We start from the raw sequence: 25,785 nt of genomic DNA on the forward strand, positions 1-25,785 counted from the left end.
CACTAATGAATACAGTAATGAAAATAGTTTTAGATGTCATTTCAGGTGGAAGGAACCATGTTATGGATATTATTGTTTCATTGTTGTTATCATCATTATTATAATCATCGTTATCATCATCATCGTTATTCTTGAACCCGAGATACGTCTATTTGATGCATTTCTCACGTTCCTACTTTCGAAAAATCTTGCACTCGAGAGGAACAAAACTATATCAATCTTGATCAAAAGGGCACGAGTAGCCTACATACATGTATATGGGCAGAGCATAACGACTTTGTTTTCACAAATCCAGAGGGAATATAATTTTATCAATCTTCTTCTCCTATTCTTTGTCATAGTATAAACTGAATGTCATTAAGACAAGATAGACTCTTCACACTTCAACAATGTACCTGATGCCCTATATTTTCTGATGACTATTAGAAGCTCCCAATGAATTCCCCATTTCATCGTCGATTTGATTCTTCAGAAGTAATGGGCATCCACAATTTTCTTGAAATTATGTTTACAGAAGTCTCAACAAGCATTCAAGCTAATGGAGAGGGCGAAATAATGCCGTGGGTGTGGCAACTACCTCGCCTGTCCTTGTGGACTAGTCTTCACTTATCAGCCGCAATCCTTGGAACATTTGGCAACATGGCCGTCAACATTGTTTTCTCCCGGCGAAAGACCGGTTTGCGATCCACGGATATCCTCATCAACTCCCTGGCCATTGCCGACTTGTTGGCTTCCTTATCCTTTATCCCTGTTCCCATAGCAGCTAGGGTGCCTAGCAACGTCTTCGGGCAGTTATACTGCAAGTTCATCTTCACCTCCTACCACCGCTGGGTCAGCACTCATGCCTCCATCTATCTTCTGGCTGCGATTTCCGTCGAACGCTACATCGCAGTGAGATATCCTATCTACTTCTATCGATTTTTTACCAAACGCACAGTCAACGTCGTGATCGTCTGCATGTGGTTGATAGGTGCTGCAGGTAGTTCGCCTCTCCGTTTTTTGGCCCATGTCGAAACCGATACCAATACCTGCCGAGTGCTTGATCCCAGGGGGAACATGATCCTCGCGATCTTTCTATTCCAGACCTTCATCTGGTTCCTTCTGCCGGCGTCAGTCATGATCGCGACCCAAGTCGCAATCGCTCGCTCACTGAGACTCCAGTCTCATTGCTTTGAGAGTCAGAGCCAGGCGACATCGAAATCTTTTCATCTCATTGCAAGAACCCGCGTCATTAAGATGATGCTGGTGGTTATAATATGTTTTGTCGTCTGCTGGACACCTTTCACCGTCTACTCTTTTATCTACGCCACAAGTAATTTTTTTGATTATGCCACCCCATTTTACAGCCCAGCATTCGAGCTGAGCTCGCTCTCTGGCGAGGTGAACTCTTGTTTGAATCCAATAGTCTACATGATCCACAATAAGAAATTCCGGGAAGCGTTCAAAGAGACATTTGACCCTAGAAAGCGGACTGGGAGCCGTCGAACTGTGACTGGATTACACGTGTTCTAATGTTTCACTTTTTGCCAGCCACTTGTGTTTAATAAGAAATCTTCAAAAGGAGACCAATTCAGCGGGAGATTGATTAAAACGCCGTTTCCCTCTCGAGTCTATGTAGATCGATAACACAATTCCGAAGAGAGTGACTTGTCAAAAGCACTATTTAAGAACCCCTATTTGCGTAGTTTGTCAATAACATAAAAAAGGTGTATGGTATAAGTTGGAGAAAGTGCAATTGTTTAATGTTGGCATTAGCATCACTAACGATGGTTACATCGAGAACAACATTGTCAAATCTCTATCGAAGAGAATCCGTTCATTTCATCAATGTTTATGTTGCAAGGTTAGTGAAAGTGTTTATTAGAGACAGACTTGATGAGAAAAGAAGACTGCAGCATGGATTTTCTGCAACTTACCTGCAAATTTCCCTCACAATAGCTTGTGTATATTGCTTTAATAGCTTTGGTTTAGCTAACCTTTCATTCCTATCTACTGTCACATTCAGATCACATGGGCACCTGTGTTTCTATAATCACATGTAAATAATCGCATGAGTTTGGACATTTTGAGAGATTTTTTTTTTCTTCTTCAACTTCAAAGTTTTGCTTGAGGTGAGAAATCTTAGATGTTGAGGGAATCAGACTGCTTTTAGCTGTGTTTAGATCAATATGCTGTCGTCGCTGTTGATGAATTGAGTAGGCGGGAAGCTATATGTCAACACATGGCGTGACGACGTAACTGTGATGTTTAAAAATATTAGAAAAAGAATTCCGCATTTTTTTATGTAAACAGTACACATCCGTTGACTTGTTGTTACAGATATATTTTGAGGGCAATATCATATTCTCTGCATACCTTGTTAAGGCGCTAAGTCAAGGCTTTTCATAAAAACTAGATGTATAGCAAAACGGAGATGTAAGGAGTTCTTAGATTTTGTTTATGTCGTTGTGTTTTCGTGACATCGCGACCTGTTGCAGACTTATTTCCCATCCCGCGGTGACGGGGTCATACATTACTGACTGCGTCCAGATAAGGCATATGGAATCACATCTCATTTTCATTTTATTGCTTACACTATAGGTGCTTCAAGGAGTGTATGTCAGTATTATATTATAGTCATTTCTGCTGCCAGCAATTCCCTGCGCCACTTTGGTAGTTGCTGTACGCTGTACTCTCCTGTTCTGACCAACCGCTTCTGTGGAATTTGACCATTGATTTTGGCTTTGATCTATGCTTTTTTAGAACATGAAATGCTCACCTATTTTCTCCTTTCTCTATTGTTTCTTCTTATTTTTTGCACTTTGATTCACTTTCTACTGTGTTCCCACCTTCCTAATTTTTATCCGCACACTTTTCTTTTTAATTGATCGTAGACATGAACATGCCGTTAATTTTGTTTCCATTCAAGTGCATGTCTAATGTCAATCAGTGTCAATCACTACATTGTATGTTCTGTTGAAAAAAAAGAGAAATAAAGTTTTAAATTGAATTATTTTGGGCCTGTAGATAGAAGTGATTGGACTTGGACGATATCTGCCCAAAGTTTTAACGACATCACACACTTAACACTTCACACACAAACCCGATATACACACAATGGAGGTACAAGCACAGTGATTAGATCTCTGTTGATTTCTCTCTCTCTCTCTCTCTCTTGTGTATATTCTCTACTTCTATATCTCTGTCCAAAATATTTATCTTTATCCTTTTTTTAGTACCACGTTATTTTTTTTCCCTTACATGAAGGAATGCAGAATAATGATATCAAATACTAACAATCCCGGACAGAAATTAACAGAGTTCACAATTACATGAATATCTTGTAGTCCATGCAAAAGCAACACTTCACTTGCATAATCCATAGCAACGTCATAGTAACACCTTTCATTATCATTAGCAGACACATGAATCTACTTCTTTCAAATTCCCTCCATGGAAAATGTCATCCATATATAACCACCGCTAATTTTCATCATGCAGGATAATCTATTTCATTGATTAAGCAAAGATGTTTTGGGGTTGAATTCCCATTCAAACTGTTCCATGCAAGACACTAATCCTTGCTAACTTAACATGGGCCCTAGCAGACCTACCAGATTAGTGCGAGAGTACTGTTGTGAGGTATTTACCGCGTGACCCGTCAATGCATTGATTGATAGATAATGGTATTGTTCCAGAGTTCTTGCTCATTCCCAGCCTCAATCCTCGTGCGTTTCCTCCCATTCATAAACTCCCACTCTGTACTTGATGAATAAATCTTATTTCGATGGAAGACCTTATTTTGAAATTGTTAACATTTACACTAAAACTATTCTTTGAGCATGTCAATAAGAATTGAAAGGTGAGCCTGGGCGATCCCGTTATAAGACCGGACGACTCTACCGTATGTCAGCTAGGGAGGGACTGGGATCCTCATAAATTGGAACCTTTTATTGAGGTTCGTCTCCGGCATGGATTCCACATCACGTAACAAGTGTATTCAAGACTAGCTTGTGGTGATGGAGAACGGCGATGTTTGCCACTTTGGGTAGTTTAGTTTCTTGCAGGCTTAAAGGACACGTCCATCGTCATAGACATGTGGGTTGAGTGAATGCAGCAATATTAAAGAAGCATCACGAAGAGTAAAAAATGGGTTTAATTGACTTAAAAATCATATCACTGTTGAGGGGAAGGTCCGTAGATTAATTTGAGCACCTTTTTTCTTCAAAATATGCTCACGCCCCTCGGTAATATTGATTTTTGTCCAGGTAATTATTAGCCCGCTGATCAGCAGTGGGGAAATTGATCACAGCTGAGCGTAATATCTGTAACGTCACATCGGAGACCATTCTCTTGCCGGCTTTCAGCTGTATCACACATGTGCACACAATCCCTGTATCAGGTCTGGTTTTGTTATCAAAATGTCGGACGGAGTAGACAAGGAAGTCGAGTTACTGAACTTGGACATTGAATTTAGTGAAGAGAGTGACAGTGATTCTTACGACAGCAATGATGATGATGATGATTATGATGGAGAGGTCGGAGAGATTGGAGAAGAAGAAAATGAGCTAGAAGTTGACGACGATCAGGGAGATGTGGGTGGAATACCGCGACCCTACCAGCACGAGCCAGAGCCACAGCAGCCGTCGGCGGCCGGCCAACAAGGAGCCCAGCGGCTCAGGCAAGATAGTGGGCCCAAGCCGCCTTGGCGAACGATAGTTCGTCCCATCACCCTCGTAGTCGATGATTACTTGCTTACTAAATTGTACTTCCCGTGTCATTTTCTATTCGATCAAGATACTTCGCTAACAACTATCAATTGGTGGCTGGGCCATACGGAAGTTTTTCTGAATACAGTAGTTTATACTCATAGATCTGCTAAATTAGAAAAACAGAACCCGTTTGTGAAAGACGAATGTTGAAAAAAAAAATATCTCATGAAAATTTCACAAATGTGCCATGTGAGAGCACAAAGTCAATGTCAGATGAAAGATGAAAAATGATCTAAAACCCTCACCAAAATCTGAATTATGCCTGACAAGAACCAGCTGCCGTAAATTTCATTGCCTCTATATGCCATCACTCAGCCTACGCAGTCACTTATCAACATTCTTGGAAAAAATGGTAACCAAAGGCCTATATGCAGGAAAAGATGACAGCAAAATTGTTTTAAAAGAATGATAATGTTAAAAAGCATGAGAAATATCCGAGCAAGCTCCAACATAACGTAGACGTACTGTCGTAGGCCGGCCAGACTGTGTCTCCTCCGGTTCGTTACTCTCCCTCCCCCCAGCTAGGGGAGGGAGAGTATTAAACGAACCAGAGGAGACACAGTCTGCAGTCTGGGGCCCACGGACTAGTACTGTCGTAGAGAAATATGGATCAGCACCGCCACCGGCACCGATATGGATATGCCTAAGCATGGCTTTTTGCTCATACTTACAGTCGGCTGCAAGGGCGTACCGAGGGGGGGGGGGGGGGGGTGTGTTTTGGGTGTTCAAACACCCCCCTTTGCCAAAAGGGGGGTGTTTGAGGTGTTCAAACACCTCCCTTGGGCAAAAGGGAGGTGTTTGAGCTATTCAACACCCCTCTTCAGCAATGTTTAGATGTTGACAAATGAAACAAAAGCTGTCTTTACCGCTTTTATTTCCGTTTTGAATTCCGCCTTTCCGTTCTTTTGCGTTCATTTTCTTTCTCTCTCTCTCTTCCTTGTTTTAATGTTTGTGTGGATGATGATACATCATGGAGTTACATAATATCATACGCACTTAAGAACTCGTGTACAGTACGTGTTAATACTACGTTACTGCACCGCGCGCGAAGCTGACGCGCAAACAGTAGACATTCCCGATCCCTGCTTTGCTTTCTGACCGAATCGCGAAGATACATTGCGCATAATGTTCACCGTTTACCGGTATTATACCGTACGCGGTACCGTAAATTGTGTATGATGCATAATATTATGTGTGTACAATGCATGCTGCGCTGCAGCCTATTATAGGCACATTGCATGCTAAGTTAGTAGTATCAACTACCAACAGTGGCGTATCTGGGGGGGGGGGGCAAGGGGGGCACGTGAAAAAAAAAACGAGAAAAAAGAAGAAGAAGAAAAAAAAAAAAAAACCCTCGCCCGGACGGGGGGAAGGAGAAAGGGGGGGGGGGGCAGAAAACCAAATCAAACAAGATAGAAACAAAACATGAATTCCATGTTTTGTAACGCTGAAATATAAAAATTTTCGGCTCGCTCGCTGCGCCCGCTCGCCAAAATTTATCCAAAAAAAAAAATAAGAAGAAGAACAAAACGTAATGATGACGTGGAAATATAAAAATTTCGGCTCACTCAGTCGTAGTAATTTAGAGTATTTTTCCAAGTCCTTAGTTTGTTGGCATAAATCGTTATCTATGAAGCCGTCACTATATCTTGATTAGAATTGTAAGATTTGATAACCAAAAAATGACAAGAATTCCATGTTTTGTAAGGTGAAATACAACAATTGTCGGCTCGCTCGCTGCGCTCGCTCGCCAAAATTTATCAAAATTTATCAGATTTTATATCACCCTCAAAAAAACCCTTTTAAGTGCTCGAAAAAGCATATCAAATGGACTTTTTTTAAGTCCCTACCGGGATGGGATTGGGGTTGAACACTGTTGTTATAAATCGTTATCTATAAGACCGTCACTATATCTTGATTAGAATTGTCATTCGAAGATTTGATAACCAAAAATGACAAGAATTCCATGTTTTGTAAGCTGAAATACAAAAATTTTCGGCTCGCTCGCTGCACTCGCTCGCAAAAATTCTTCAATATCTATTACATTTAAATCACCCTCAAAAGACCCCTTCTAAGTGCTTGAAAAAGCATATCATGTGGACTTTTTTAAAGTCCCTATTTTATACCGGGATGGGGTTGGACACTGTTGGTATAAATCGTTATCTATAAGGCCGTCACTATGATTAGAATTGTGATTCGAAGATTTAATAACCAAAAATGACAAGAATTCCATGTTATGTATAAAGCTGAAATGCAAAAATTTTCACCCTCAAAAGACCCCTCTTAAGTGCTTCAAAAAGCATATCATCAGGACTTTTTTTAAGTCCCTACCGGGATGAGGTTGGGGTTGAACACTTTTTCCGAAATTAGGGGCGCAATTTTCGCGCTTGCCACGGGCGCCGTTTTCCCTAGATACGCCACTGACTACCAAGTACAGTCAGTATAGTAGCCTACTGGAAGCAGCAAGCTCTGGAAGCTCTGGGAGTAGCAAGTTACTTGCAACTCAATGTAATTAGTAATAGCACACGGACTTGGTAATCTTTAGTAATAGTAGATATGAATTTTTTCAATGACTGAAAGTTAAAACTGAAAGATAACTGAGTGTGAGTCTACAAATTGTGGTTGGATGACTTTATTGCGCCTAAAATTCACTATATATCTAGGTCTAGGAACAGTGGCGTAACTACGGGGCATGGGGGCACGTGCCCCCCCCCCCCCCATCCGCTGGTAAAAAACAAACAAACAAACAAACAAAAAACTACGAAAATGGTAATTCAAGGGTTAGTAAACTGCTTTTGAAATCGACATGAAAGGATGATCAAGAAAAAAAGATATTTTTCTAAGATTTCTTTCAACCATATAATCAAAGAGGTATAACATTGTTCAAAAAGCCCGGAGACGACAAAAGATTGTGATTCAGCGTGATTCCTGGTTGGCATTTTGAATACAAGCAGGATGCGCGCAGTGTACTCAGAATATCGGAATGGCAAAAAGAGTCGCTGCAATGTTTCGCAATGTTTGATAGGTTGTACACATTTGCTATCAAAGCTTGATCATTGATTTTGCAGTATTGCTTTACATACTAGTCTATATTAAAATGCCTTGCATTGCCAATAATAAGACTTGACCTTGGCTATTTCCTAACTTTTCCATCTATATGAAACACACACACTCACAAACACAAACAAATTAGGGGATGCTCTATATAAAGTGCAGATTTTGGACATCCTTCTCCCGCTTGGTCACTTCGACGCCCCCTCGCTGGTCATACCTCCCCCAATCATGAACATAAACCGACACCCTTGACTACCAGTGGTGGATCCAGGGGGCGCACCGGGCGCCCCCTCCCTCCAATGCGAAAAAAAATATACATGTAGCTACAAACGACAGTTTTTGGACGGTAAAATGCCAAAATTTTCAAGCTCGCTCGCTTCGCTCGCTCGCATTTAACCGTTATAATATGCCACTCTCCTGATGTTACTGCCAGTAATTGCCAGCAGTTGCACCCGGTGCGCCCCCCCCCCCCCCGAATTTCCAAAGCGAAAAAATATAGCTACAAACGGCAGTTTGGGGACTGTAAAATGTCAAAATTTTCAAGCTCGCTCGCTTCGCTCGCTCGCATTTAATCGTCATGCAATTCTCCTGATGTTGCTGTCAGTAATTGCCAGCAGTTGCGCCCGGTGCGCCCCTTCCCCTTGATTTCCAAAGCGAAAAAATATAGCTACAAACGGCAGTTTTGGGACTGTAAAATGTCAAAATTTTCAAGCTCGGTCGCTTCGCTCGCTCGCATTTAATCGTTATACAATTCTCCTGATGTTGCTGTCAGTAATTATTGCCAGCAGTTGCGCCCGGTGCGCCCCCTCCCCTTGATTTCTAAAGCGAAAAAATATAGCTACAAACGGCAGTTTGGGGACTGTAAAATGTCAAAATTTTCAAGCTCGCTCGCTTCGCTCGCTCGCATTTAATCGTTATGCAATTCTCCTGATGTTGCTGTCAGTAATTGCCAGTAGTTGCGCCCGGTGCGCCCCCTCCCCTTAATTTCTAAAGAGAAAAAATATAGCTACAAACGGCAGTTTGGGGACTGTAAAATGTCAAAATTTTCAAGCTCGCTCGCTTCGCTCGCTCACATTTAATCGTTATGCAATTCTCCTGATGTTGCTGTCAGTAATTACCAGCAGTTGCGCCCGGTGCGCCCCCTCCCCTTGATTTCTAAAGCGAAAAAATATAGCTACAAACGGCAGTTTGGGGACTTAAAATGTCAAAATTTTCAAGCTCGCTCGCATTTAATCGTTATGCCATTCTCCTGATGTTGCTGCCAGCAACTGCCAGCAGTTGCACCCGGTGCAACCCCCTTAATTTCCAAAGCAGATATATATATATATATATATATATATATATATTATATATATATATATATATAATATATATATATATATATATATATATATATTATATATATATATTATATATATATATATTATTATTATTATTATTATTATTATATATAGCTACAAACGGCAGTTTGGGGACTGTAAAATGTCAAAATTTTCAAGCTCGCTCGCTCCGCTCGCTCGCATTTAATTGTACAGTTATGCAATTCTGATGTTGCTTCCATGAGGTGCGCCCCCCCCCCCAATGTCTTGACCCACGGTACGCCACTGAACACCCCCCTCTAAAAAATCCTGGGTACGCCTATGGTCGGCTGACATTCTAATCCTTTCAAACAATATTTTATAGGGCAAACCGGAGATTAGGGGTCCGTATCAAGAATAGTGAATACACGTACCCAGCCCACCCGACGCCTACGCTACGCGGCTCCGGGGTAGCAAGCACTAGAAATCTAGACCCTCTAGATCTAGTCTATCTATAGTCTAGCAATACGGTAACTATACACAGCCCTGTCGCTGTACACAAGTGTATACTTGCGTACAGCGACAGGGCTCTGTATAGCTAGCGATACGGTAGCTGTGCGTATGATTGTGAGACTGCACTGAAGACTTGAACTGGAACAGCAAACAAGATTTGAGAATTCATTGAATTGATTTATCTTGTTTGCTGTTCCACTTCAAGTCTTCAGTGCAGTCTCACAATCACACGCACAGCTACCGTATCGCTAGTCCGGGGTGGGGGGGGGGGGGGGGGAGTAGCGGAGTAGACACAGGCTGGGGCCCACGGACTACCGTTTCGCTAAAGCATAGTCTGTAGACTAGCGTCGGGTGGACTGGGTACGTGTATTCTGGATACGGACCCCTAATCTCCGGGTTTGCCTTTTATAGTAATATCAGAAAATTTGGTATTTGAAAACGTACCTTTGACAACAATATTTCGTGATACTGCAACTAGTTAGTTTTGGCTGGAGGTACGGTAGGCCTACAACTAACAGCCTACTACTAACTAGTACTCTGAAGCAACGGCGTAGCCAGGATTTCATCTTAGGGGGGGCGGTTAGTCTGCGAGGGAGCGAAGCGACCGAGGCCCGAGCGAGCGGAGCGAGCGAGGGGGGGAGGGTGTGGGAGGGGGGTGTCCCCCCTCCCACGGTAAGAACTTTTTGCATTTGGATGTTGTAAATGGTGCAATTTGATGTATGTTTTTGCGCGTTTTATCGACGTGAAACAGTCCCACTTGTTTATGGTGGCAGGTTCATTTGATGTAGAGTATTATTGAACAATTTGCCTATAAAATGGTATATATTTTAGATCACTTCTTATATTAAATTCTTTTACTGAATATCATGAACGCGACTGAACCCGAGCGAGCGGAGCGAGCGAGGGGGTAGGGGAGGGTGTGGGAGGGGGGTGTCCCCCCTCCCACAGTAAGAACTTTTTGCATTTTGATGTTGCAAATGGTGCAGTTTGATGCATGATTTTGCGCGTTTTATCGACGTGAAACAGTCCCACTTGTTTATGGTAGCAGTTTATTTTGATGTAGATTATTATTGAACAATTTGCCTATAAAATGGTATAATTCAAATACACTTCTTGTATCAATTCTTTTCATTGAATATCATGAACACGACTGAACCCGAGCGAGCGGAGCGAGCGAGGGGGGAGGGGAGGGTGTGGGAGGGGGGTGTCCCCCTCCCACGGTAGGAACTTTTTGCATTTTGATGTTGCAAATGGTGCAATTTGATGCATGTTTTTGCGCGTTTTATCGACGTGAAACAGTCCCACTTGTTTAAGGTAGCAGTATATTTTAGTGTAGATATTATTGAACAATTTGCCTATAAAATGGTATAATTCAAATACACTTCTTGTATCAATTCTTTTCATTGAATATCATGAACACGACTGAACCCGAGCGAGGGGGGTAGGGGAGGGTGTGGGAGGGGGGTGTCCCCCCTCCCACGGTGAGAACTTTTTGCATTTTGATGTTGCAAATGGTGCATTTGATGCATGTTTTTGCGTGTTTTTAACGAGTTGAAACAGTCCCACTTGTTTAAGGTTGCAGTATATTTTAGTGTAGATTATTATTGAACAATTTGCCTATAAAATGGTATAATTTAGATACACTTCTTGTATCAATTCTTTTCACTGAATATCATGAACGCGACTAACCCGAGCGAGCGGAGCGAGCGAGGGGGTAGGGGAGGGTGTGGGCAGTGGCGTATCTAGGGAAAACGGCGCCCGGGGCAAGCGCGAAAATTGCGCCCCTAATTTCTGAAAAAGTGTTCAACCCCAACCCCATCCCGGTAGGGACTTTAAACAAAGTCCACATGATATGCTTTTTCAAGCACTTTAAAGGGGGTCTTTTGAGGGTGATTTAAATGTAATGAATTTTGATAAATTTTGGCGAGCGAGCGCAGCGAGCGAGCCGAAAATTTTGGTATTTCAGCTTACAAAACATGGAATTCTTGTCATTTTTTGCTAATCAAATCTTACAATTGCAATCAAGATATAGTGACGGCTTTATAGATAACGATTTATACCAACAAACTGCATGAGGAATTTCAAAAGTACTCTAAATTAGTACGCCGAGTTAGCCGAAATTTGTATATTTCCACGTCATCATCACGTTTTGTTCTTATCTCTTTTTTCTTTTTTTTTCTTTTTGGACAAATTTTGGCGAGCGAGCGCAGCGAGCGAGCCGAAAATTTTTGTATTTCAACTTACAAAACATGGAATTCTTGTCATTTTTGCTTATTAAATCTTACAATTCTAATCAAGATATAGTGACGACCTTCAGTGTGACCTTATAGTTAACGATTTATACCAACAAACTGAGGACTTATAATACTAGTACTCTAAATTAGTACGAGGCGAGTGAGCTGAAATTTGCATATTTCCGCGTCATCATTACGTTTTGTTGTTATCTTTTTTTTTTGCGCCCCCCCCCCATTATGTTCGAAACTGTTGGTGTCCTCTCTTGATCCAATCGGCGATCGCTTCAGAACGAATGAAATTGCAGCCGCTGCTCCGTGTAATATTTTTCCTGCTTAATATAAAATGACATGTGTGAACACAATAGACCTTGTCATTTTGTGCGCGTCATCGTCACATCTTCTTCTTTTCTTTTCTTTTTTTTTGATAAATTTTGGCGAGCGAGCGCAGGGAGCGAGCCGATTTTTTTTTTTTTGTATTTCAGCTTACAAAACATGGAATTCTTGTCATTTTTTACTTACTTACTTACTAAAATCCTAATCAAGATAATAGTGACGGCCTTATAGATGACGATTTATACCAAGAAACTGTGGATTTGAAAAAAAATACTCTCAATTGTACGAGCGAGTGAGCCGAAATTTGCATATTTCCTCGTCATCATTACGTTTTGTTCTTATCTTGCTTGATTTTTTTTGCGCCCCCCTCCCCCCCCCCCCCCCCCCCCATATGTTCGAAACCGTTGGCGCATTCTTTTGATCCAATTGGCGATCGCTTCAGAACGAAAGAAATTGCAGCCGCTGCGGGCTCCGTGAAGCATTTTGCTTGCTAAATATAAAATGACATGTGTGAACACAATAGACATTGTCATTTTGTCCGCGTCATCATCACGTTTTGTTCTTACCTTCTTTATTTATATAAATTTTGGCGAGCGAACGCAGCGAGCGAGCCGAAAATTTTTGTATTTCAGCTGACAGAACATGGAATTCTTGTGTGAACACAATAAACATTGTCATTTTGTCCGCGTCATCATCATGTTTTGTTTTTATCTTGTTTGATTTGGTTTTCTGCCCCCCCCCCCACTATTCTCCCCCCCCCCCGTGAGTTTTTTTTTTCTTCTTCTTCTTCTTCTTTTCTTTTTTTCTTTTTCTTCTTCTTCGTTTTTTTTTCTTTTTCTTCTTCTTTTTTTCGTTTTTTTCGTTTTTTTGCGCCCCCAAGGAGTGGCGCCCGGGGCACGTGCCCCCCTTGCCCCCCCCTAGATACGCCACTGGGTGTGGGAGGGGGTGTCCCCCCTCCCACGTGAGAACTTTTTGCATTTTGATGTTGCAAATGGTGCAATTTGATGCATGTTTTTTGCGCGTTTTATCGACGTGAAACAGTCCCACTTGTTTAAGGTAGCAGTATATTTTAGTGTAGATTATTATTGAACAATTTGCCTATAAAATGGTATAATTCAAATACACTTCTGTATCAATTCTTTTCATTGAATATCATGAACACGACTGAACCCGAGCGAGGGGGTAGGGGAGGGTGTGGGATGGGGTGTCCCCCCTCCCACGGTGAGAACTTTTTGCATTTTGATGTTGCAAATGGTGCAATTTGATGCATGTTTTTGCGTGTTTTAACGAGTTGAAACAGTCCCACTTGTTTAAGGTTGCAGTATATTTTAGTGTAGATTATTATTGAACAATTTGCCTATAAAATGGTATAATTTAGATACACTTCTTGTATCAATTCTTTTCACTGAATATCATGAACGCGACTAACCCGAGCGAGCGGAGCGAGCGAGGGGGTAGGGGAGGGTGTGGGAGGGGGGTGTCCCCTCCCACGGTGAGAACTTTTGCATTTTGATGTTGCAAATGGTGCAATTTGATGCATGTTTTTGCGTGTTTTAACGAGTTGAAACAGTCCTACTTGTTTAAGGTTGCAGTATATTTTAGTGTAGATTATTATTGAACAATTTGCCTATAAAATGGTATAATATGAATACACTAGTCTTCTTGTACTAATTCTTACACTGAATATCATGAACGCTGTCTGTTCAGCAATCAAACAGAAAAAGCATGCACACGAGGGTGTAGATAGGGGTATATCCCCTCCCACACGAAGGTGATTTGCGTTTTCAGACCTGAAATTCAGCGATCTGGTGCAAATTTTTGGTGCGATACTTTTTCATCGAAGTGTTAAAATCACGGAATTTAGCTCTTATTCCGAATGTGCACCATCTGTGCGTATGTATAAAGTCTAGTGAGGTAGAGCTTAGGGAAGGGGGATTCCTCTTCCCGCTCGCGGAGCTTTTGCGTTTTTAGAATTGAAATAAAGCGATCTGGTATAGCCACAGGAGAAGGCGTGGGCGAGTGTTAACTCCACCCTTCCCTTCCCATGGAGCTTTTATCTTTTTAAGGTTGAAATTGAGATATCTCGTATACGCATATTTGATGGAATCAACATTTGGGAAATCACCAAAAAAAAAAAAAAAGAAACACCTGATTGGGGGGGGGGGGGCTGAGGGAGGAAAGGGTCGATTAAAGGGGAAATTCCCCTTATACATGAGGGAACCTTCAGTTTTCGGAATATCAATTAGTGATAAGTCTTGTGCACTCAGAATTATTCAGAATTTTTTGTAAATCTAAAAAGTGTACTTAGCTAGGGAAAGAGGCACAGAGGGGGAGGGTTTGGGAGGGGGATACCCCCTCCCAAGCACGAGAGATTTTGCATATTTTGAATTGAAATTCAACGATCTGGTGCACACTTTGAGTGAAATGTATGTGCATGCATACAGTATACACGCATTTTTTTTTTCCGCCTCCCAAATCCCCGGTCCAAATCTTAGGGGGGGCGACCGCCCCCATCGCCCCCCCCTGGCTACGCCAGTGCTCTGAAGACATCGACTATGCTGACCACACATCGCTGATCAGTCTGTCAGTGCAGCTGGAGCTGAAGAAAATGGCATGTTTGCAGGCCGATAATTTCTTCATAAAAAGTTTTCAAAACAGAAATATTGGGAAAAACGTTTCCAGTCTCCAAGATGTGTCAAACCCTGAATGAAAAATCAAATGGTGCATCTGTCGATAAAACTATGAGATACAAACGAGGTGAATGTGCAACATGTGCGGGGGAAAATGAATGCGAGTTTGCCTACGTGATGGCCGGCTGGCCGGCTGTGCTGAAAATTGTCTCCGATGTGACGTCACTCTATTCTGCTCCTTTTTCTCCCAAGTCGACTGGCGATCCGCTAGTCTCACATTAGGGTCTGAATGGAGTGAGAAAATTGCGATTTCTGTCTCCTCATGACATTTTTTGACTTCTAAGTAATTTAATCTTTTTCGTCATAATTCAACCTTTCAGACATATATAATTTGTCCATGATATCCATTCTTAGCGAATTTTCTTCGGGGCAGTGCTTTGATAGAACACATCAGTGAGAGTTTGAGGAAAATCGGACAATCCGTTCAAAAGTTATGAATTTTTGAAGTTTTTGCTCAGTCACTGCTGGATGAGAAGACTTCTAAAGATTGTGATGTCACATGTGTACAACTGTATAATGAAGACATAAAGAAAATTCAACATATTTTCACTTTTCTCTCGTTATGAGAGAACGCTGGACTTGCCTGTTTCAGAAGGCAGGGAGAATAATAATATCCTTAACATACGTCAGTGACAAGTCGAGGAAATGTGCACTTTTTTCAAAAGATAACATTTTGTTAAATTCTCTTTATATTTTCCTTATATCGTTGTACGCATGTGACATCATACGCTATTGCAGTCTTCTCATCCAGCAGTGACTGTGCAGATACTTTAAAGATTCATAACTTTTGAAGGGATTGTCCGATTTTCCCCAAACTGTCATTGATGTGTTCTACTAATATTGTTGCATTCACTCAAACCACATGTATATGAAGGTGGACTTATCCTTTAAAGACCCCATCATGACTGCCCAGGACATTGACGGTTGGGCCTTTGTAAACAATGGTAAATGTCATACAACGGTACAGCAACGGTCTGTCACACTCACTGTTATCTAATACGGTCACTAACGGTTTGTAACGGCCGTTACTACCGTCAATAATGGTATACGTTGGTCTGATAGGGTTTCAAGCCGGCGCGGCGCCTTGTGCGTGCAGATGGATATTGTTGTCATTTTAGAAGAGATGTTGTACACTTTCAAAGATATTGGGTCTTAAATAAAATAGACAGTTGCCAGATCGAAGCTGGACCGTCACGGACCACAACAAACCGTATCATGACCGCTGAAAGTAGTATCATTCATACGAAAAAACCCGTCACGGCCCAAATCTAACCGTCATGGACGGTGTAGTCACCGTCATACACATGTATTGGCCATACGAGACCGTCATGGACTGTTTGTCGTACTAATATCAAATACGACCGTCACGTTAACGGTTAACTGCAGTCAATAACGGTAAAGACGGTCTTCTAAAGCCCCTCTAAAAGTCAATTTCTACACTTTCACGGATCGCATCACTGATCATCACGGAATTCCTGGATCCGCCCCTGAAACTTGCCATTGCAGCACAGCCGACAGCGATCCATCCGCGTTCATTAGGACTGCGCATACATTGTGGTGCGCTTGTAAAAATATATTTTTTTTGATGTTGTGTTTATCAGGTTCCTAAATATGCAGCTAACAAATTGACATATAAAGAACAGTGAAATATGCACTAATTTACCGAGAAGATTTCACAAACCCGTTTGTCACGTCACATTGAAGATGTTGAACCACCCATGCTTGAAACCGGCGGCTTTCCTGAATGGCACGCACTGGGAAGTGCTGGAACAATATTTCATTATGTTCCATGAGTTTTGACCTTTCCACTGATTTTCTAATTGCCATATTCCAGTATTCCCAATGAATCCCCAACTAAGGGGTAGGCCTATTATTTTCACTGTTGTAACTGCAAGAGAAGCGAGCCCTTGAGTTAAACGAATTTTGCTCCCAGCCTCAGGTGGCGATGATAACAGGGAATCAGCAGAGCGCTATGTTCGAAGCAAAGTCAAATTCAAATTCAAATTCAAATTAGTTTATTGGAAATTTTCTGCAGTGAAAATATATTACAAATCAAATACAGTCATTTCTTTTGTTTTCAAGACAATAAAACATACAGTGGGTACATCCGAACATAACTGAGATATACATGTACAGATTAAAGAAAAGAATAAGAGAACACGTCGACTGCGGGAACCACTCGGGATATAGTGAATCAAATGATCTGACTGAACTGTGGCGCATGTATTGGGAGTGTGAATGCAGAAGACTGTCGTCAAAATCAATAAGCATATAGCTTGAAGATACGACAGCCTTAAAAGAGAGGGGTGAGCATGTCCATCATGTATACTTATATCAAAAACAAAAGAAAAGGAAAAAACAGAGTCATTTTGGCATCACATTGCGACAACAAAAATTGTATAGACACTATATGAACAGAGAAAGAGGTGAGTGAGGTCAGGTGAAGCAGCTTATCTATAGTACATATCATTATCATAACCACACTGTCAGGGACGGACGGATAGGGACCTTTGAACAAGGATAGGCCCTATCCATCGACGCCACTTTGCAGGAACGTGGAGAGTGCAAGAAACGATCTGCGCAAAGATGGCTAACCGTCTTTGGTACCTCGCTCTCTGTGCGTGCTCGCTGACCACCATGCTCCTGAGCGTTTACCTATCAACAAATACGAGAATCACCAACTTGAGGATGACAGTAAAACATCACTCACGAACCATCGACTTCAAAAGAGCAGCAAAATATGACTTCAGCCATGGTAAGTCGGTGATCTGATGTGTGAGCTACACATGAAATTATTCATTCGTCCCCTAGTAAATTGTGGTGTTTGAAATATCACGTACGTCTATTCAAAGGGAAATTGCAATTGAACCTTCTGACACTATCAATGCTTCAAAATGCACGTATGCATCAGTTTGGTTTTTGTGTCGTTAACTTCTGTGCCTTTCAGCAAAGAAACTTCAATTGCTTCAAACCTTTTTCCCTCCTTGATCAGTATATAGTGGCGGGTCTTATAGAGACGGAGTTCTGTTGCTCAGTCAAATCATAACTGGTACGTGAATCGTATATCAAACAGTGCAGGCGGAAAATAATGGCATTCGAGCTTCACAGGGAAATCATGATTACAGGAAAACAAAATTATACCGGTGAATAATGTCAACACAGAGAATTATAACTCTACAAGGAATCACCAGTAGGCCTATTACAGCCCATCATGGTACGAAGTATTTGGATCTTTAACAATTTTAACCTCTTCGAACTGATTTTGATGAAGGGAAATAACATGGTCGGGAAATTCAGTTTCAATTGATGTCAAGCAAGTATTATTTTCTTTTTACAAATAACTGGATATAACGGGCACTTATCATAACACAGATGAGCACATTCGGAAGTTTTGATTGCACACGGATATTACGGTTTGTAATTACCTGGAAACTGATAGCTTGCCAATGATAGAAATGCAGGAACATGAATTAGGAATATTTAAAGTGTAATAAGGTGCATTGTGCATGAAACAATAAGCAAATACGTGCTATCGACTGAACACGGCAAGCCGATTTCGCTCAGATATTCAAATCTGATTGCTGGTGGTGATGATCAAGTTGATAAAATTACAGAAATTTGGACGAACTGGTGTTGCAAGGAGTGTTTTATAAACCACTCCTGCATTTTTGAAAACAGTTCCCGCGTTGTAGGCTTGTCGCGAGCATGTTCACAAACACAACTATCTTATTCCTTATATCAAACTCCAAGCAGTGGCATTATTCAACTGATTTTCAAAGGATATTTCATTGATGTTTTAAATTGTGATGTTATCATTGAGGGCGCCATCTGAACTCTACACACACACAAAGTGTGGAAACAGTTAAAACAACAACAAAGACAATATCACGTATTTTCAAAGACAATGAAAATAGGCCTATACAATACAAAGGACATTAAATTTGATCTTCAGGCAGTTTAATAAACTGTAATATTGCCGGTACAGACGCGTAATATGATTTGTCACCACTTTGCCCCCCCCCCCCCCCCCCCACACACACACACAATCACTTTTTTTTCTTTTTTTTTTTGCGTAAGTGGCACTAGAAAGAAATAGATACAGACCTTGAAGTGTGAGCGCGGTAAGGTTATTTTTTTTTTTTTGCACTGAAGCCCTTTTTTAAGGCCGTGTCACACCTTTCCGGGCAAGCTACTCGGGCTTGTCGCGAGGAGGGATTTTCCAGCACGCAGGAGAATTTGCTCGGGCGGACAAGAATGTTTGCGAGTTTCGCACTTGTTTCTTGCCTACTAGACGCGTGCTACTTATCTTCTACTTGCGTGTATTTCGTGTGACCTGCCTGAGAGCTTTGAAACCGATCCGTTTTCTGTTACGAGCGACTTACAGGTACTGAGAAGTACCTGCGTTGGAGTTGCCTGATAGGTGCTGCCGGTAAGGGTCTCCTACTGGTGTTCTGCGTGTACCTCTGTGAGCGAACCCCCACGACTCACGAACAAGTTTTGAGCATGCTCAAGGCCTTGTCATACCGTATCTGGAAAAGTTTTGCGGCTTGACTTGCGGGGAAACAAATTTGCTACCCGGAGCTCTCCGCAGTTGGTCCGCACCTGACAGTACCTAGCGCGTATCTCGCCTGTAGTTGCCCGGAGGTGCGCATGCAAGTCCGATTTACCCGCAGCCAAGTTTTGAGCATAACCAAAACTTTTTCCGAGTGAGTCGCGGGGATGGCCGGAGAGGTCCACGCAGAACGCCAGTAGGAGGCCCTTAGCGGCAGTACCTCGCAGGCAACTCACACTCAGGTACTTCGCAGTCAACGTATGCAGCCAAGATAATGTCATTCTGTTGGACTTCTGCCATTCCTTCAGAGGAACTCCTTCACTGAGTTGTCAGCACCCACGCGACTGGTACACATGTCACACAGTATACCCGCCAGTAGAATTTAAGTAGAACGCGTCCAGCAAGTAAGACACATACTCTGACTCGCCCAAATCCTTGTCCGCCCTCAGAAATTGTCCGGTATGCTCGAAAATCCCCACACACAACAAGCCCGCGTAGCATGCCCGGAAAGGTGTGACAGGGCCTAAACATGGTTGCGGGTAAAAAGAGATTTGCGTGCGCGCCTCCGGGCGACTACGAGTGAGATACGTGCTAGGTACTGTCATGTGCGGGTCATCTGCGGGGACCTCCGGGTAGTAAAATTATTCTTCACAAGTCGCACGCAAAGCTTGCCCGGAAAGGTATGACACGGTCTTTATTTCTATATATATGTATATATTTTGCTTGTCAGCTGAAGAAACCCGGAAGTGCCCCCTACTTTTGAAAACGCTCCGTCGGTCTTGTGTGTAGCAATCAAATGCGAGATCACAAGGTCCGTATAAGTCCCTGGAAATGAAGATGAAGTTCAATGCGCAGATGAGTGATCCTTGATGCAACGATGAATGATTCCTTCGACGTAAATCAAAAGGCGCAGGTTACGGTAATCCAAGGTAAAATCCACAATATAAATCCACAGCGACACGTCTAGAATCCAGACGTTATAACGACCGCGTCCAGTCAATGCGTGAATGATAATCCAGATAATATTATATAGGAATCCAACCCGTCACAGATTTGATGTAGCAATGTCCATTAACAAAAAAAAGAAAAAAAAAAAGGAGTGTGTCTCCAATGTAGGCGAATCAATTCTCTACAGGCCTTATCTCCACAAATATAGCAGGTCAGCAGGTAACACAGGACTGACTATGGGTAACAAGTCGCTTCACAGCCAGAAGTGACGTAACTCTCAGAGCAGGGGTGTTGGGTACTCTGCCTACTTCACAGTATTTCTGTGGCTTATAAAGGTCCATTCACCCTTTCTTGAATATTCTGTAATTTGCTCCAACCAAGGGCTACATACTCCTACCTACTTGTACATACTTGTGACTTCAAGAGCTTTCCAGAACTCTGACTTTCTGTCTATGACTACCAATCACATTGTGTTACAGGTACAGAGTGTATATTGCATAACTCAGCCATATATGTGAGCAATATTCTAGAATATTAGTAAGATAATTAGTAAGATAACTAGTAAGATAATCAGTAAGATGATTAGTAAGATAATTGAAAAACTGGTAAACAGTCGTCTGATGAAATTTTTTGAGGAAAATAAAATATTGTTGACATCAAAGTTCTTTATTTTTCGTGTGGAATGCTGATTATTAGGTATGACCTTCAGTTCAAACCTAGTATTGAAAAAAAAATAATCAGATGACAAGGAAGAAAGAAAATAGAAAAATGATCCACATAAACCCCAGTTATTTGTTTGTGTAATGTATGATAAAGTTGATAATAAATTAAGATATATAATGGTATTTGTTGTATGAGCCCCCTTTTTCCGGTACCAACCAGGTTTAAATACATGCTTGTATTTGTAATAGTTTCTCGGTAATCAGAATTATCATTTTATGTTTTGTTTTTGGTAACAGTTCTGGGGAAAGTTAACTCATGTAATCATTTTTGTATATAATTGTACTTAACAAAGATAAAATGTTTGTTTATAATGTAATATGATAAGATTGATTTATAGCTCTGCTGCACGAAGCTGCCTCAGTTTATCTTATGTTGTGTTTGTTACTTGTACACCGCCGGAAAATAGGCATCCGTTTAACACTAATGAATGTTTGATAAAATTTGCTATATTTCTGGAATGTTGTTATTATGAACTTTGCGGTAGCTGGGGGGGGGGGGCACGGATCACCTTCGTTGCTGTACTACTTGGGCCTGTTTATAGGTGCTGTTTATACTCATGGATAGTTATGGCAATTTATTGTATCACATCAGGTGATGTTGGCCCCTTGACTGCCGTTGGTTGTCTTAATGTATTAGTTATTTAAAATTCAAAGCGATAACATATTTAAAATAACTGGAGATTGGAAGGCGTTCTGTTGTCAGAACGTTATTTGTATGCAAGAGTGTAATGAGGTAATAATTGTACAAATATTTTTCCCAGGTGACAACTCGCCTTTATTTTTTCCTCTATTCTCGGCTTTGCTTTTTGCCTTCTTTTGCACACACACACCTGTAGACACATGTATACCCACGAATGTTATAAGTTAATAGCCGTTCTGTTCAGTTCGTCAAGGTTTGTTGTCTAGATTCTCTTTTCATTCCCCCTCTCACTCACTTCTTTCTTTCTTTCTTTCTTTCTCTCTCTCTCTCTCTCTCTCTCTCTCTCCCTCCCTCGCTCTTCTATCTAGGGTACTCACTCCGTGAGACAGATTGGGCTATTTATTATTGTATATATTTACACATTATGCGTTTTCACATCAGCCCGATGTTTCGAAATAGCGCGCTATTTTCTGACTTGGGAAATTGGAAAATAACTCGAGCTTGGATTTTTATCGTGTTGATGTGAAAACGCCTATTATTGTGTACTCGTATTTTGGGCAATTTTGTTTGTATTTGCATAACAGTTTGATGAAAATTTTAACAATAACAATTGAATTGCATTTTTTTGTGTGTATGTGTTTTTGCATTACTTTGATATAATTGTTCGTACTGATTATAAATCCCAATGGTATAAGAATTAGTTATTTTGGATAGGCGATCCGACTACCAAAAAAAAATACAACAATAACTGGTTCCTTATTTTGTCATTAAGTGGTCGAGAAGTTTAATATGCTCGTGGACGTGTATAGTGACGAATTTGTTATTTCTCTCTCTTTTCTCATTTTCATCATCCCATACGTGTTTTTCTTTTCTCATCCCCATCATCATTATCATCTTCATCATGGTCACTCACTTCTCTTTTCATTCATCCTTCACGCACAGAAACCTCTTGTGTAACGTCATATTGAATTGAATTCAAATTGAAAAGATTTCAAAATACAGCTACGTACTGTGTAAATGGATTTAAGACAGCAATCATGCTTTGAGTTCAACACTTCAACTTCTGACAGTAATTATTATACAACTACGGAATTCGTTGAAAATTTCAGAAATTCGAAGAATTTTAGTTTGTTACATGTTAACTCTAGGAGTTTGAATAAGAACTTTGATTCTTTTGAAGCCTTTCTTCATACTGTAGATGATTTTAATTTTTCAGTTATTGGTTTCACAGAAAATTGGCTGCATTCTACTTCAGCAAATCTATTTATTTTAACAAATTATCATATGGTTAGAGCAGACCGTGAAGGAAGAAGAGGTGGAGGCGTAGCATTTTACATTCCTGAAAACCTGCGATATAAAGTAAGAGCTGACATTTGTTTTGAAGAATGTGAAGTATTATTTGTAGAAATAGAACGTTCCAGAAATAAAAATACGATCGTCGCTTTGATTTATAGACCCCCGAATACTCATAATGAATTATTTTTGGAAGATTTGAAAAAAAATGCTTTGCAGCGTTGTGAAAATAAGCAGATATATTTAATGGGTGATCTTAATGTTAATTTGATATGTGATTATGACAATGACAGAAACTCTGAAAAGTTCCTTCAATTGATGTATTCAAATGGATGTTATCCACATATAAACAAGCCAACAAGAATTAATAATATTTCATCCACTTTGATAGATAATATTTTTTCTAATATTTCTGATAAAGAAACTGTTAGCGGTTTATTATATTTTGATATATCTGATCATCTTCCCATATTTGTTATATGTTATGATGAGTCTTTTGTTGAAAATTCATCCAAACTTGTAATGTATAGAAAGGAAACGCCTCAAAATATTGAATCATTTAAAGCAGATTTGGCATCTGAACAGTGGTTTGATGTTTACAGTGAGTTTGATGTGAACACCTATGATAATTTTGATATAAAAATACAATATTATTATGATAAAATGTGTCCATTGATAAAGTTTAAAATGAATGATAAATATGGGAAGAGGCCTTGAATAACAGAATCGATATTACGTTCAATATATACAAGAAATAGGCTTTATAAGATTTATATAAATGATCCTACTGATTTTAGTTTGAGAAAATATAAGATATATCGAAATAGATTAACGACTGTGACAAGAAATTCACGAAAAGTATATTATTCTGCTAAGTTGAACCAAGTTATATCAGATATGAAGGCCACATGGAAAACTATAAATGATTTGGTTGGGAAGAAAGAACAACAATTACCAAAAACAGACTTTAAATTAAACGATTGTATTATTGATCAGGAAATGTATCAGATGCATTTAATTCTTTTTTTAATGTTGGTCCTAATCTGGCAAATACACTTGATGATGCAAATGAAGATTTTTTGAAATTTTTGCCAGAACCTATTTCCTCATCGTTATTTTTAAACCCTACAAATCCCACAGAAATTATTAATATTACGAAAAAGTTGAATTCTAGCATGACAAGTGGATGTGATAGAATACGCACATTAGTACTCAAACAAATCATATATATCAAATTGCTGATCCACTTACTCACATATTCAACCTTTCCATATTGTCTGGAAAATGTCCCAATTCTTTAAAAATTGCTAAGGTAAACCCAGTGTTTAAGAAAGACGATCCTTGTCAAAGTAGTAATTATAGACCAATTTCTATTCTTCCTAGTATTTCCAAAATTCTTGAAAAAATGATATATGATAGGTTTTATAATCTTTTTGCGGAATCATGCAGTTTTGAATTTACATCAATATGGTTTCCGAAAGAATTATTCTACAGATTTGGCTTTGGTCCAGTTGTATGATCAAATTACAAACGCAATGGCAAATAGAAAACATGTTATAGGAGTTTTTATGGATTTATCTAAGGCGTTTGATACGTTACAACATGATATTTCACTTAAAAAGTTACAGTTTTATGGTGTTCGCGGTGTTGCACTCTTGTGGTTTAGGGATTATTTATCATGTAGACAGCAATATGTTATACATAATGACATGTCGTCAAATTTTTTTACCGATAAAATGTGGTGTGCCCCAGGGCTCAATATTAGGTCCCCTTCTCTTTTTTTTTTTATATATCGATGATATTGTTAATTCGTCGTCTATATTATCATTTATATTATATGCCGACGACACGAATATTTTTTTATTCCCACGATGATATAGAAACGTTGGTATCTACACTTAATGCAGAGTTACCAAATGTATCAAACTGGTTTAAGAATAATAAATTATCACTTAATATTGATAAAACAAACTATATTTATTTTAAGCATATGAAAACTCACACAGATGATCTTATAAATAATATTAGGATTGCTAATGTATTTCTTGAACGTAAAAGTTCTATTAAGTTTTTAGGCATTTCTATTGATGAAAACGTAACCTGGAATGATCATATACGTTATGTTACAACCTGTATTTCTAGAAATATAGGTGTTCTTTCAAAGATGAAAAGTTATCTTCCTGAACATACTCTTTTTATGCTTTACAATTCTTTAATCCTACCATATATTATGTATTGTAATCTAGTGTGGGCTACAAGTTCAAAAACTTAACTCAACCCTATTTATTTACTACAAAAGAAAGCCATTCGCATCTGTACTGGATCACAATACTTAGCCCACACCAGTTCACTTTTTTTATCGGTTAAAAACACTGAATATATTTGATATAAATGCATTTGATTCTTTGCTTTTTATGTTTGAGTATTTGAACAACTTACTTCCAAACATTTTCACGATTTCTTTAAACTGAATTATACCGTTCATTCATATCCCACTCGTAATTCGCAAAATTTTCATTTAGTAAATCCCAGATTATTAATTGCACAAAAATCGATAAGACATAATGGACCAAATCTTTGGAATACACTCCCAGATTATGATAAATCATGTAAAACTTTATATTCTTTCAAGGCTAGATTGAAAACTACATGACTGTCAGATTAAAATCTATGAATATAGCATTTGAATATATTTGTTTTGTTTGATCACATTTCTTTTCCTGTAAATTGGATTTAAAACTACAATAAATATACGTA

The 25,785-nt window shown here is 39.9% G+C and overlaps 1 protein-coding gene across 1 annotated transcript in view; it reads left to right on the forward strand.

Annotated features, from left to right (window-relative positions):
• The first annotated feature begins 4,400 nt into the window (after positions 1 to 4,400).
• Positions 4,401 to 25,785, forward strand: part of LOC139717640 (alpha-2,8-sialyltransferase 8B-like) — a 39,608-nt gene continuing 18,223 nt past the window's right edge. The window contains exon 1 of the mRNA XM_071629146.1: positions 4,401 to 4,660. Coding sequence (XP_071485247.1) covers positions 4,401 to 4,660 — 260 coding nt within the window. The remainder of the gene's footprint in view (positions 4,661 to 25,785) is intronic.

The sequence above is a fragment of the Diadema antillarum genome, unplaced genomic scaffold (genome assembly GCF_040938485.1).
Source record: "Diadema antillarum isolate AM-2024a unplaced genomic scaffold, OU_Dant_1.0 scf00000078, whole genome shotgun sequence".
Taxonomy (NCBI): domain Eukaryota; kingdom Metazoa; phylum Echinodermata; class Echinoidea; order Diadematoida; family Diadematidae; genus Diadema; species Diadema antillarum.